At 44.7% G+C, this 14,102-nt stretch overlaps 1 protein-coding gene and 1 long non-coding RNA gene across 9 annotated transcripts in view; one reads left to right on the top strand and one right to left on the bottom strand.

The window, feature by feature from the left end:
- The first annotated feature begins 372 nt into the window (after positions 1 to 372).
- TMEM51 (transmembrane protein 51) overlaps positions 373 to 14,102 on the top strand; it is a 37,721-nt gene continuing 23,991 nt past the window's right edge. Inside the window, exons 1-2 of one of the 8 annotated variants that reach the window (XM_038377124.2) lie at positions 373 to 990; positions 8,821 to 8,899. In XM_038377124.2, coding sequence (XP_038233052.1) covers positions 745 to 990; positions 8,821 to 8,899 — 325 coding nt within the window. In that variant the 5' untranslated portion in view covers positions 373 to 744. Of the gene's footprint in view, positions 991 to 1,249; positions 1,372 to 8,820; positions 8,900 to 10,597; positions 10,672 to 14,102 lie in introns of those variants that run through there. The other 7 variants (XM_043500170.1, XM_043500169.1, XM_043500171.1 and 4 more) reach the window with 7 other exon arrangements.
- LOC122457093 overlaps positions 5,034 to 14,102 on the bottom strand; it is a 39,686-nt gene continuing 30,617 nt past the window's right edge. Inside the window, exon 3 of the long non-coding RNA XR_006276417.1 lies at positions 5,034 to 5,437. This is a non-coding gene — a long non-coding RNA (uncharacterized LOC122457093). The remainder of the gene's footprint in view (positions 5,438 to 14,102) is intronic.

Genomic DNA, 14,102 nt, shown 5'->3' with positions numbered 1-14,102 from the left:
TCCCTTTAGCCCCCGCCTAGGAGCTGCTGCCACAGGGGTGTGCCAGTTGCTTTCGAGAGGGGCTGGAAGTAAGCACCAACCCCCTGACTCCCTCCTGCACCCCTGCCCCAGCCTAGAGCCCACACCCCAAACCCCCTCCTGCACCCAAACTCCCTCCCAGAGTCCGCACCCCCTCCCACATCCAAACTCCCTCCTAGAGCCTGCACCCCTCACCCCCTCCCGCATCCCAACCCCGTGCCCCAGCCTGGTGAAAATGAGTGAGGGTGCGGGAGAGCGAGTGAAAGAGGGAGGGGGATGGAGTAAGCAGGGGCGGGGTCTCGGGGCAGGGAAAGGGTCTTCGGGTTTGCGCAATCAGCCAGTTGGCAACCCTACTAGGTGGGCAGGTGGAAGCCCTGGCCCTGCTGGAAGAGTGCGCTCAGCAGCGCAGCCGGTGGGCCCTGTCCACAGGGGTGCGAGGGGGGCCCATTGACTGTTCTGCCCTGTGGCCTGGCCCTTCAGGGCTGGGGAAGGGAGCGCCGGGCACCCGGTGGAAGGAGAGGTGCTATGGGAATGTCAAGTAACACCCCTGTGCTGTAGGTGAAGAAGCAGCTGTGGGAAGAGCAGAATCCAGCTCCCGCACCCGGAGCCCAGGCCTGTCTAGGCAGGCTGGAGTCCCCAGCAAGGGCCAGCTGGACCCCAGGGGGCCCTGGCCCGAGCCCACCCACTGGCTAGGGCGGTTGTCGGCTTGGAAAGGGCCCCCTCGCCATGCTGCGCGGAGAGGCGCTCGTCCCGGCACACGCCCCTCATTGCTGTGTCGTGCCGGGAGACTCTAGGACCCGGGCGCGGCGTCCAGGGGGCGTGGAGCCACCGCGGGGAGGGCGCTGCTGGAGCCGCCCGGTTGCTGCTGGCTTCCTGCTGCCGCCCTGGCTCTCCCCTGCCATGGGGAGGAGGCGGCGCGCAGCGGGGCTTGGGGAGGGCCGCAGGGCATGGAGCGGCGTCCGAGGCGCGCAGGTAAGTGGGGCCCGGGCGCGGGCGGGACGCCCCCGGAGCCCGATAACTTCCCCCGCGGACTTGACTCCCCGTGCCCGGGGGAGGGAGCTGAGTCCGCCCCAGCCGCCGGGGGCTGTTCACCCAGCCTGGCGCCTCCCGGGGGAAGCTGTGCCCTGACCTGGCGCCCTGGTTCCAGGCAGGCTCCGAGCGCTCCCCGGTGGAGGCGCCTCCCCTGCCCGGTGCGCTCGGGTCGCCGGCGGACTGGCCGCGCTCCGGTGCGCCCTAGTCTCCCGTGGACGGGCTGTGCCACGTCCTGCCCCAGGAGAAACCCGGCGCTTCTCCTGCGCGGCTCCCTCTTGTCCACGCTTCCCGGACGGACTCGTTCCTCCGCCTTGGCCTGGAGTAAGTCGCTTTCTTTTTCCAGCTGTAACACTTGGCCCCGGACCTGGCCCTGGCCGGAGCCTGGGAACAGGATCCCTGCCGCACCGGGCTGTCCCAGCGGGCTTCTGCTTTGCTTCAAAGGTGCTGGGTGGGATCCCGGAGTTCCTCCAAGTGGCCTTGTAGACTTTTCTGGCAGCGCTGCCGTTAGGGAACTTGCCACTGAAGCAGATTGTCTCGGATTTGAACAGCGAGCCTCCATAACAGGGCGGGCCGAACATCTCCTTGAACTGGAAATGGTTTGCCCTGAGATCACCTTATTTGGTTAGCCAGAACTTGCCCTCCAAGCAGCCTGTAACCCAGGAGTGGCCAAATTTACTGATTCTCCGAACTCCATACGATGATCTTCAGAAGTTCGAGAGCTGGGTGCAACCGCCAGGGCTCGGGGCTTCTGCCCTGCGGCAGGGCGGTGTGGTTAGGGAGGCGCCTGCCGGGGCTCGGGGCTTCAGCAAGAGTGGGGCTGAAGCCATCAGCCTCAGTGGGCACCTCCCCTGGGGCTGAAGCCCCGAGACCCCTTTCCCCACTGGGCGAAGCCCCTAGCCCCACCATGCTGATGCCGTGTCAGAAGCCATGAGTCGTCCCCTCCGTGCCCCCCAGTCTGGTAGGTGGAGAATGGGGACGACACACTTCAACTGTAAAAGAGCCGCGTGTGGCTTGCAAGCTGCAGTTTGGCCACCCCGATAATAATCGGTGTTGCAGTTTGCATGCTGGAAACAACAGGACTTGAATGCCATTTTCTTATCAATGGGAGTTCTCACTATAAATGGGTTTCACCGTAAGTATCCTTTTCAGGAACCTCTGCCCTATGAGAAAGGGTAGCCTTCTGTCCGAGGGATTCAGCAGGGACTCTGGATTCAGTTGGCTGTTCTGCCACCGACTCCCTGTGTGACCTCAGGCAAATTGCTTAATCTCTCTGTGTGCCTCTGTTCCCCACCTGTAAATGGAGATAGGATATTTTTTTTCTCACCATTTATCTTGTCCATAAGCTCTTTGGGGGGCAAGGACTGTTTGTTACAGTACGTAACACGGTGGGGCCACGATCCTGTTTTGTGTTTCTAGGTGTTACTGCAATATAAACAATAATACCGAAGGCCAGGGCAGTAATTGCTATAGTATCTGGGTGTCAAGAGGATATGAGAGGATTATTTCACTGCTGGTATGATAGAGAACTACAGAGATGACTTTGGCGGGTATATTACAACTGAGACAACTGTCCTGTCAATAAAGTTGCACCCCCCAGCGGCATGTAATTCATTATCCAATCATTGCTTGGGTAGCTTATAATTCCATGCAGTTTTATTAGTACTCTTTGTGGGCATTTGATGAGCACAGCTGAATTAGGCTAGAGGGAAAACTTACTGGGGTGAAATGATGCAGAATATTGGGGAATTCTGGATGCTCATTAACTTCTGAGATGACCCTTGGGGGTACTTTCAGTATGCTACCTTGTAAGTAACATGGGGGAAAGATTGGAGTGGTTCCTCAACTTGAACAAGTTGGCACTACTATCTCATATGAGAAGATTGTATGCCTAAGAATAGATTTATATCTAATATTTCCCAAGCTGGTGTTCTCAGCATCTCTAGTGTGTTTTAATTCACCTGATTGTAGTGGAATGGTTAATCAAAAAAGAAAATTTGCCTTACCAGCTGGCCAGGTTTCTGAGCTGAGGGCCTAACTTCCAGCAAAAATACTGAGGAGGGATTAAACTGTGTAATTGATTTATAGTGAACATATCCCACTTCTGTAGGTGGGCAGGGGTTTGGGGGGAGGTTGGAGTTTACGGAGATGGGGGCTAGTAGAAAAATTGCTAGGTAAAACGTCTTTCTTTCTTTTTTTTTTTTTTTTGTATTAAAAGGGAAGAGAGAGACGTTTGGAGCCAGGAGTCTGAAAGATTCCTAGCTACGCTACTTGGCTTTTCCCAGTCTGATCCAGACCCCACCCACTGGCACTGGTGTAGGCTTCTGTGAATCATGTTGATTGTCTCACTCATGAATAGTGGAAGTAAGGGCATGTCTGCACTGCCCTGTAGTTTGGACTACTGGGGTGTGAATAGCGGTGTGCACCAAAGTTCTGTGCTAAAAGTTCCCTGTATGGATGCTGCAGGAACAAACCAAAAGGTCCTTAATTCGCATTAACCCTCTTCAAACAGGGTCACATTAATGAGAAATAGGAACTTAAGTTCTTGCCCATGGTGTCCACACAGGGGAGGTACAACGTAGCTCTTTGGTGTGCACTGCTGTTCACACCCCAGTGAACCAAACTGCAGGATAGTATAGACATGCCCTGAGTCTTATGACCATGCGAGCAGATCTGCTGTTTACAGAGATTCTTTTCTCATGTGTAACTGCAACTTTCATGGCCTTCATATTGCCTTCTAACTTTCTCTTGTTAAAAATTAATAACAACCACCTGGGGGCAAATAAAGTCCAGTTGAAAGTCAGCCTCACTCATTCCCAAAGACAAAGGAGGAGCAGCTGAAAGTCTAAGAAATTTAAAACACTCAATTTAAATACAGTATAAACAGAAAACTAGTCTTCTAAAATAGAGAGATGGAAACTGGTTTTACAACACTTGTGGAAAAACCTGTTTTTTGAGCAACTGAGCATGGAATATGTCACTAAAGCAATCTTAGTACTATCTGTTGTTAGTATAGAGAGCTATGACTTCATAATGGTTCACTCTATCTTACTAGCTGAGAACCTGTCCTCTGACAGGATATATTTATAAATCATATGTGGGCTTATGGTTATTCTGAATGTTGGATCATATTTTGGCATTCCAGTGTGTCTGTGTGCTTGTACCTTTCCAAAGAGTGTCAGAATGAAGAATCATTCTTCATTTATGTTAATTGTAAGAAAATTAAATGGTGACCTTCCTTCTGCATTGTCTTGTGCTTTGTGTATTTCCTCACACCAGTGCAAAGGGGATGTGAACACTTCCTGATCAGTTGTGTTTAGTGCCCATTTGGCACCGATCTAAATGATGATACACAGTGCAAGGCAGTGGAGAGTTGGGCCTCTGTCTTTCTCTCAAGAGTCCTTGTTTTGCGTATGCTTAAGTATGTGACTGATGATGAATGTGCATGTGAACTTTTGCAGCAATTGGGGCTAAAAGGAAAAAGTGGAACTGATGTAGTTAGCAGAAAACTCCACTTGTCTAACGCCAGTTTGATTCAGTCTGTGGCTTTGTTTAAGGGAACTTGCACACAGGCATATGGTGGGAGAACAAAACAAAAGGACTTCTGCCACATGGTGTGTTGTAAAAAAAACCCAAACAAACAAAAAAACCCAATTTATGTACTAGAGGTAAGGAGCCTAAGTCTCTCATTTTCAGGAGTGACTTAGGCACATCTATTTTATGAAGGTCTATAGGGTTTAGGCTGTTAAGTCGCTTAGGGGCTTTTAAAAATGTTACCCTAGCTCTTTATTAAAAGCAAACCAGCCAACAGTTTTTTATAAGAACCGCTAGAAATGTTTCTAAAATTTTAAAAAATTTAATTAAAATAGCTGGTTTTAGAACCTATTAGCGACCCCCTGAAACCCAAACATTGCTGTACTAACAACCTGTTAGTGAAGCTGACTTTACCCAAGGGATGCAGAAAGCAAACAGAGAATAAATAATGACAAAAACCGTCTAATAATCTAAGATGGTATTAATAACATAGGTAAATGTTTTAAGTTGACAGTAATGCCAATACAATTGGTAGTAGAAATAAAAGCAAGCTTATTTTGTTCTAACAGTTCTTTTGGCAGGAGTGTGCGAGTAATGCGTGACAACATCCTAAAAGACTTTATTAGGCAGTTTGGTTAGAATTTTGAACATTCTAGTCCAGTTTTTTTTTTCAAAATGATCTTATCTTCAGCTGTAGCAGTGACAAATTCTGTTTGTTACAGTATTTAGAGAAGAGACAAGCCATTCCTTCCATTTGCTTTGAAAGTAAACGTGTTGCAGCAAACCGCCTCTCTCTTCTTGAACCTGCCCTGTTACCACATAGATTCAAAAGCCTTCAGTCTTTGCCTCTTATATCCTTTAGGTGTAAAATTTAATTGTCTTAAAGTTAGCCATTAACCTTTTTTCATCTCCTTCCTCTTGTCATTTATTTCCCATTCCCTTTGCCCCCAGATATATTAGATACAGAGGCATTTGTTAGGAGTAGATCATGCATGGGGGATAGAAAATTGGAAAATGCATGTTATGAATAGTTGATGCAAGTGGTCATTTGAACAAATTACAGGAGCACACAGGACCAGCTGGTATGTACAGGGTTAATTTACTTTTAGATGAATTAGAGGGGTCAAGTAGTTTGTTCAACAGTCTCCCAAGGGATGTGGTGAAAGCCCCATTGCTTGAGTCACTTAACTTTGAATCATTTGAGAATGTATTGTAGGGAACAATCCTACATAATTGTGAAGACAGATTAGATGCACTAATAGGTTACTTCCACCTCAGATACATAGGAATAGAAGAGAAAGGAGCATGACCAGTCATCCCACCCTCAGCACATTGGTGAGTAATTTACAATTAGGACTGGCTGAACAGCAGAAGAAAGAAAGAAAGAGGAAAAAAAATGAGTTCAATATATTATTTGAATCTTGTAGGTACTTGTAAAATAATACATTGCCTGAACAGTATTTGGCCAACTATACAGAGCTGATCCAATAGCATAGACAAGGGTTTGAGTAAATTATCGGAATACCAGTGAAATTCATCCAGTGATTCCCTGACCACTGTTCCACTGTAACTGTTCAGTGCATTTCTCATGCTTTTGTTATTTCCTTCCTTTTCTTGCAGTAGGCCCTGGTCTGTTTTTTCTCCTGTGTTGTCTTCAGTTTCTGTCTCTTTCCCTCTCCTCTGCCCTACACCTTGCATTCTACCACTTCTGTTAAAATTTCTTTTTTCTTTCTTCCCCCCGCCTCCCACCCCTTCATGTACTTCCCTTTTCTAACTTATCCTGTCAGGCTCCGGCTCTCCTGCCACCTCTCCCCCACACTCCGAACCCATGCAGAGACCTGTAGGACTTAGAAACTTTACCAGATGCTTTCTCAGGCTAAAATTTCTCAGGTCTTTTACCCAAAGCAGATAACTTTCCTCAATCGTGGGTGTAACTCCAAATTTTGTGCCACTGAGCAAGGAATGAGTGAACTCACACTGTGATTCAAGCAGAATTTATAGTTCTGTGAAAATGCATCTTATCGGCATGTTGCAACTATTAGTAGCTGTCACCCTTGTCTCATGCAGTGCTTTTGGGCACAGTCGTGGTAGGCTATGCCCAAAAGCATTCTTTTGTCAGCATTCTAATGGCAAACATGGTCAGGAGTGGTGATGGGAGCTTCCTAGCAGTGTGAGTGTTTGAACATTACTCTCGCGATCTGATTTAATTTTAGCTGTTTTCTTTGCAAAATATTTAGTGTGCATAAAAAAAATTATGCAAAACCACATCTGATATACAGAGGCTGTATTTATTCTGAAGCTATGGGAATTGGACTGGGAAATGAAGAAAGATGGTCAGTTGGCAATTTTAATGTTTTGCCAAATATAGGAAATAGGCTTCTACTGGAAGGAGGAGACTGCAAGTGGAGATAGTCTAAAATTCTGAAGGGTACTGAAGGAAAATTACTTGGGAGACAAGATCAAGAGGAACATAAGGGTTGGAATGGATCCAGTCAGTCTTTTTAAGAGGAATGACTTTGGACCTTATTTAGCTTGTTTTACTTCAGCTGAAGAGGGTAAAAAAAAGGCTTTGGAGGTGATGTAATACAGTAGGAGTCATCAAAATGCAAGAGGGAAGTGGCAGGGCTTTGAAAGATACTGAAAAAGTGCAACTGAATTAAAAACAGAAGGGGGGCGGGAACTACGAGCGAGAAGGCACCATAAAACATAAGAACGGCCATACTGGTCAGACCAAAGGTCCATCTAGCCCAGTATCCTGTCTTCCAACAGTGGCCAATGCCAGGTGCCCCGGAGCGAATGAACAGAACAAGAATCATCAAGTGATCCATTCCCTGTCGCTCATTCCCAGCTTCTGGCAAACAGGGGCTAGGGACACCCCTGCCCATCCTGGCTAATAGCCATTGACAGATTATCTTCCATGAATTTATCTAGTTCTTTTTTTAACCCTACCATACTGAAGGAGACAATATAGTAAAGAACTGGAGAAGGCCTTGGACCAACCCCAGCATTTATGGCAACATAAGATGGCTGACACTTTTAATGCTTCGCAAGCATAAATGTAAAAGCCAACACATTATGGAAACTGATTTGTGCAGAGTTCTGTAACCCAAAGAACAGTAACCATGGGACAATTTTCCATGGACACAGGAGCAAGGAGTTAGAGACACTTAGACACTGTATGAAGTGAGTGATTCCATAGTACCCACAGAGTGGCAGTGCTGCACAGACAGACAAGATACAGCCTGCTCTGCAAGGGTTTACAGACTGGAAGAGGGAGCTTTTCCTAGGTTAATCCCAACCTAAGGGGCCAGTTTCTTCAGGGGAAGGTGCTAAGCCTAGTCATGTTCAATTGATTTTGCTTCTGAATGCATTCCCAGGAGTAAGGGTTCTAAAGAGCAGGGGATGGCATTGGTGTTTGAGAAAGCAATAAATAAACCTCAGCTCATGTGCTTCCTATACAACCCTGGTCATCACACCTAACAGAATGGGATTTTGGGAGGCCTTCTACTCCCTTCTTAAAAGCACAAGGTAAATAGCAGTGAGTTTTGGATCAAGTCATGAAGATTTTATGCTGAAGATAATTGACAAAGCGATATGTAGATTTGGGATAGTCGCTTAGGTTTGAAATTAACTAAATGTGTTCAGAGTATCTCCAAACTACAGCATGGTGTTATGCCCAGAGATGATGTGTTAGAAGCCTGAAGTAGCAAAAATTCTCCTATCGCTCTGTGTCAATAGTTACAGCTTCTGAAAACTGATGATCTGTTTTAGGGCTTGCTCTGAACAAGAAAGTAGAGCCCTTCTGTAGAGCCGGACTGCATTTGCAACAAGAGTTGATCATAAAATTCACCCCAATTTGTGCCCAGATATCTGAGGATGGGACTGAGAATATAAAGTTTGAGTAGTAGGGAAAGATGTTTCCTTTTACACAGCTATAGTTGAGTTTGCTTAGATGCAAATTACCATGAACGTCAAAGTAGTTTGATTTTTTTTTTAATAAGATTGTTACAGTAGCTTTGGCACCACAACATCAGTAGAACTTCCATATTGATTTCTGACTATATTCAGTGTGGAGTATGAGCAGGGTGATGGCTTCATTTTGTAAATACACTTTAGATGTCTCAGCCCTGCTGTCTTAAGGGGCAAAAGTGTGTGTGTGTGTGTGTGTGTGTATTTTTTTACTGTTCTCCTATCTGAATGAATATGTTAGTATATCCTTTATATCGGTTTAATGAGCAGGAAGTTACCTGGCATCTTAAAACCAGAGACCCAGATGGCTCTAACCTGAATGAAAACCTGCATCCTGTAAAATGCACAGGTGAGAACATTTGCCAGTTCCTGAAGTTTGGGAATGTGAAAGTAATTCCTTTTTGGCAAGGTGGGATAAGTTCGACTTAGCTCTGTTTTTCAATGTTTGGATGTGTGCTTCACAAGTACAGCATGCATTTCTACAGGAATGTTGAGCAATATTGAAGCAAAATCTTGTGCTGCTAACTGGAGATAAGTAAAGCCCTAGGTATGAAATTCTGTCAACTGAAGTGGCCTCTGTTTTTGATTTCATACAAGTGCCATATCTCATCAGTTTGCATGATTTTAAAAAAAGAAATATTTTGAAAAAATGGGTTAATTTAAGCCATATATTGAAATGAGATTTTTTTTTTTAAAAATTTATGTAGCTTCTGACAAACATTAGGCTTAATCACTACATTTGGTCATAATTCCTATAGCAGCGTCAATTGCAAATTCAATGAACTCCCACAGGAACTAAGAACCTTCACAAACCTCACCACCTTCTGCTCCAAGTGCAAGGAGCATTCAATTGACGTTGCCTTCTTTAAAATAAGTGTTGCTACATTTGTAATTTTTTAAAATAACAAAACATTCTACCACAAACACCCTTCTGGGAACGGTGGTGAAAGAACAAATGTGACATGTTAGTCATATTGCTTAATGAGCTACTGGAAGGCTCTTGAATTCTACAGTGATGAGCACAATATAAGAACCTATATAGAATAGAATAAAACAAGGATGAAGCAATTACAGTAATAAATGTGCACCTGTCAAGAAAGTGTACTACTTATGATTGTCTCCTTGTCAGTAGACAACTGTTGCAGTGAAATAAATTTTGTCTCTACCTGATGCTATACAAGGAGAATGTAAAAGGTGCCGTTTGGTAGCGTAGAGATGGGTGAACAGCTAGTTAAAAAAATGAACAGGCGAGAGAATGTCTCAGGATGCAGTTGTAGAAAATTGGGGTCCAATCAAACTCCCATTGAAATCACTGGACTCTTAAGATTATGTGTTTAAGACTGTAAGCAACCTGGGGACATGGAGACTCTCTCTTTATGCATAGGATCATGCACATCTATGACCCTGTATGAACAATCATAGATAAATAGGTAGAAAATACTTTGCTGGCTCAAAAGAAAAAGAGGATATTGCCAATGCCACACCTGGCTTCACATTTTTCTAAATATCCCTTAGGTCTGTAGCTGCTGTTTGCAATACTAGAAATATAATATTCAATACCTGAGTGCTATGGAACTGAATATAAAGGTACCCAGTATATATAAATCACCTTAAACCCAACTGAGAAGAAGGGAGGGATCTAAGTCACCCATTCTAATCTATCTGTTAACTATCCAGCCTTCTGCAGCTGCATTTAGCTCTTGGAAAACCAGAGATGTGGCTATAGTTAGGTTCTAATTCAGCTCAGTTCTTTTTGATCACTGTCCAAGATGCTCATAGGAACTAAGCGCTTAAGTTTTTATTAGAGTATAAGTTTCTCCACAGAGGTCCAGGTAAGGAGAGCAGCCTTCTATCTAGCTTTTCCATCATAAGGCTGAAATATGTAGCATTAGTAATCTATAGGCTTGCAGAAAGTGTTCTTGAATCTGTTTGTTTGACAGAGCCTGTTCCGGGGTACTACATTCGTCACAGTAAATAGACTTTCCTTACTTTACTAAATCTTAATTGCCAGATTCTGGTAGTTTCGTCTTGTGTTTGTCCTGCCTAGAAAGAACTTGGTCCAGTGAAAGATAAAACCTCACCCACCATATCTCCCTAATGGATTTATCACAGGATTGTGAGGCAGGAACTGCTGAGATCTAATCCTACTTCTGTGACTGATCTAAGGAGCCTTGACAAAGTCATTTCCTTCTATTCTCCCCCAAGCCCTTCGTGAAATGGAGACAATGCCTATTGGGCTTCACTGGATTGCTGTGAAGATGAATCAGAGTGCTACATACATGTTAAGTATTACTCAAAAGTAAACTGGAGAAACTCATGAAATCTCAGGAAGGCCATAATGTTGGGACTTCCCCGTTTTTCTATTTTTTTTTTGTTGGTTGCTGAAGAGTATATTATAGTCTGAGCATAGTGTTGTTTTTTGCATGTGCCCAAGGACTTTGATAGTTTAGGAATGCAAAAACAGTGACACTAAATGAGACTGCTCAGTCTTGAGGCTCCGCTTCTAAAATTTTTAAAACCTGCTGACATAATTAGCACTGAGCCATTCCCTATCGGGGAGGATTTTCGGACTTTCTTGGACCACATGTGCTTTAATTTAGTAGACTCTGTGGTTTCATCAAGTCACTCTTTCTCCCAGTTCCTTCCTTTGTTAAGGACTTGTTGGCCAGAGAGACCATTCAGATGGGTACCTCTGAGTTTAAAAAATAGGTGTGAACAGTTAACTGCCTTGAAGTAAATGGGAGCCACAGGGCATTCAGCATCCTTGGAGTTCAGCCACTTACCTGGGTCCCCAGGAGTAGGCACCTATTTTTGTAAACCTTGTTCTAGATTATTTTTGGACCGTACATTCTATTAGTACAGCTAAGCATCAACATGGAGATTGGGGAAGAGACTGACAAACACTGTCAGTGCACAACTGAACATTAGCAGGTATCTGACAGTCAGATCATTATTTGCAAGTGTGTTGTAGCTGTGTTGGTCCCAGGATATTTTAGAGAGAAGGTGCGTGAACTAATATCTTTTATTGGACCAGCTTCTGTTGACAGGTATTGCCTCACCCACCTTGTCAGTCAAACCACTAGGCAATTGGAACAGACTTCAGGAGTTTAGGATTTCCCAAATAGGGCAGCACAAATAGTTCTTACAAATAGCCCCTTGTTTGCTTGTCAACATATGGGAAGCTCTTCTTGGTGAATAGGGATGGGTGGCACTAGACCATTAGTTTCTGAAAAATTTGTTTCTGGTAAACAGAAGGTCATTCTCTAACCCTTAAAGTTGTGAAGCACCTTGCAGATATGAGCCTGTTGTCAACTTGAGTCTCCCAGCCCAAGAGCCCCAGCGTGCCAAGCCACAGCAGAGTGAAATGACAAAGTTGCTAGACGATTTCAGGGCTGGGAGAGGGCAGCTGTAAAACTGATAAGCATACTGCAATTTGACTGGATTGGTGCTTGGCAGAGCTGTGAGCAATGGAGACTGAGGAAGAGAGAGAGAGTAGTGGCTGATGGAGCAGCTAGAGGCTGGTTGCACCTTCAAGTACTGCAGACTTCCCATGCCTAAGTCACCAGGCTGTGGAAGAGCTGTAGCAGGGGAGATTGCTCCTCCCCACTTCTATCAGCAAGATATGGCAAAGAGGTTTCAGACTTAGCAGCCTCTGCTTAACGATGTCTGGGACAAAAGATGCAGCCCGCAAGCAGGGCCTAGGGACATCAATCTGATAAAAATTCCAGCACTCTTCCTATTCCCAGAAAGTGTGAGTGCTAAGTTTCTCACGTGGCTGTTTTCCTGGAGCTGACTGGTAAGCTACTTCCTCCTCCAGTATGTAGCCGTGTTAGTCTGAATCAGCAAAAACAATGCGGAGTCCTAGTGGCACCTTAGAGACTAACAAATTTATTTGGGCATAAGCTTTGAAGCGAGTTTTAGCCCATGAAAGCTTGTGCCCAAATAAATGTTTAGTCTTCAAGGTGTCACCGGGACTCCTTGTTGTTTTTCCTCCTCCAGTGTGTCATTTGACCAGCTGATTGAATCCTCTAGCTGGCAGAGAACAGAGTTTGCATTTTCTCTAGTTTGTAATGGTTCAATCTCCGCACTAGGGGAATGTGCGAGACAGCTGGGCAGGCTAATGAGGTCAGGCTGTCCTGCTTGTTTGATGTGCAAAAGGCGTTGAAAAGATATTCATAAAAGGGACAGGATACAATTGAGAGCTAATGGATCACTTACGTTGTTGTAAATTGGGGCAGGCATGCTCTTTGCTACTCCTGCTGAAGCGTAACATGGACAAATGTAAGCTACTTAAATCAACCTGCCAGTTCTCACTGACTCTAAACTGGTTAGGTTGTTTTGCACGTGCTGCAGGTAAAATCCAACTACTTCACTTCAGACTTCAGGGGGATTTAACTTCCCTTCCCCGGATCAGTAGATAATGCCTTCCCAGCATGATGTGCTTGCATGAAAACTGCAGCCATTTGGTCAGTGTAGCCGCCTGGAAATGATCGCCATGAATTAACTGAAGTGTTTTTTAGTGTGAAGTTAGTTTACAATGGGCAGTTCTGAATCTAGTACAGGATTGCAGAAGAGTGTTCTTGTAACCCACCGGGGAGTAAGGATGGTCCTCATGCACTGGTGGATTACACTATCATTGGTGATGCTAATATATTGGGAACCCAATGGAAGAGGTTGTAAGCCGTGTTACCATCCTAATTTCATAGTAGCTTGCTGGTTGTTGACTTGTTTAAATTTTAGAGTTGACTTAAAAACATGGAACGTTGACATTTTTTCTTCTGCTGATTAAGACAATATTTAAAGCAGAATAGTAGCTAATGTATACCCTCTTCTATAGTATAATACTCTGGTGTCCAGAATCGTATCCCTTTAAATCAAAATGGCCAACCCAGGTGCTAGGCTTGAAATGCCAATAGCGATTAAACTTTAAAAACACCACTTGATTTTAAAGAACTGGATCTGACTGGTAAGACTTGCTAAAGGTCATGCTTATTCTTGAGCTGATGGCTGTGGGGGTTAGGAAGGAAGTTTTACCTATATATAGCTGATGGAAGCTATCCAATCTGATTGACTGAATGGTCTGTGCTGTTACCTTATTTATATCACTTTCACCATCATAGCTTTGGCAACTACTGTGTTAAGAGCTGGTGAACCTAGAATGGGTGCAGTATCTGTCTTAAGAGCAGGGATGCTGACACCATTGCTCTTTGCTCAAGCTTAGGTGCATATAGGTGCTCCCATTATTTGTGCTCTTTATAATACACTAGTGGCCACAGCTGCTTGTCAGGATTGGGGCCCCATAGTTCTAGGTGCTCTACAATATTGGCAAAACACAACCACCAGTTTAAAAAAAAAATCTAACTTCTTGCATAATTCCTTATCTGTGTAGGGTGATAACTGGTCTTACTTAAGGTGGACCTATAAGGCCATTTGTTGAGAGGACTCAAGGGATAACTTTTAAAAATATTTGTGAGGAATGGAAAAGGTTTTGGAATTTGGGTGCAGTATGTAGCATCTTGGCAGGAAGTGGAAGCATTTCAACTTGTAAAAAA

Source organism: Dermochelys coriacea, chromosome 18 (genome assembly GCF_009764565.3).
Source record: "Dermochelys coriacea isolate rDerCor1 chromosome 18, rDerCor1.pri.v4, whole genome shotgun sequence".
Taxonomy (NCBI): Eukaryota; Metazoa; Chordata; order Testudines; family Dermochelyidae; genus Dermochelys; species Dermochelys coriacea.
Note: the sequence above shows the minus strand (reverse complement) of the source record. Positions and strands in the feature narration are given on the sequence as shown.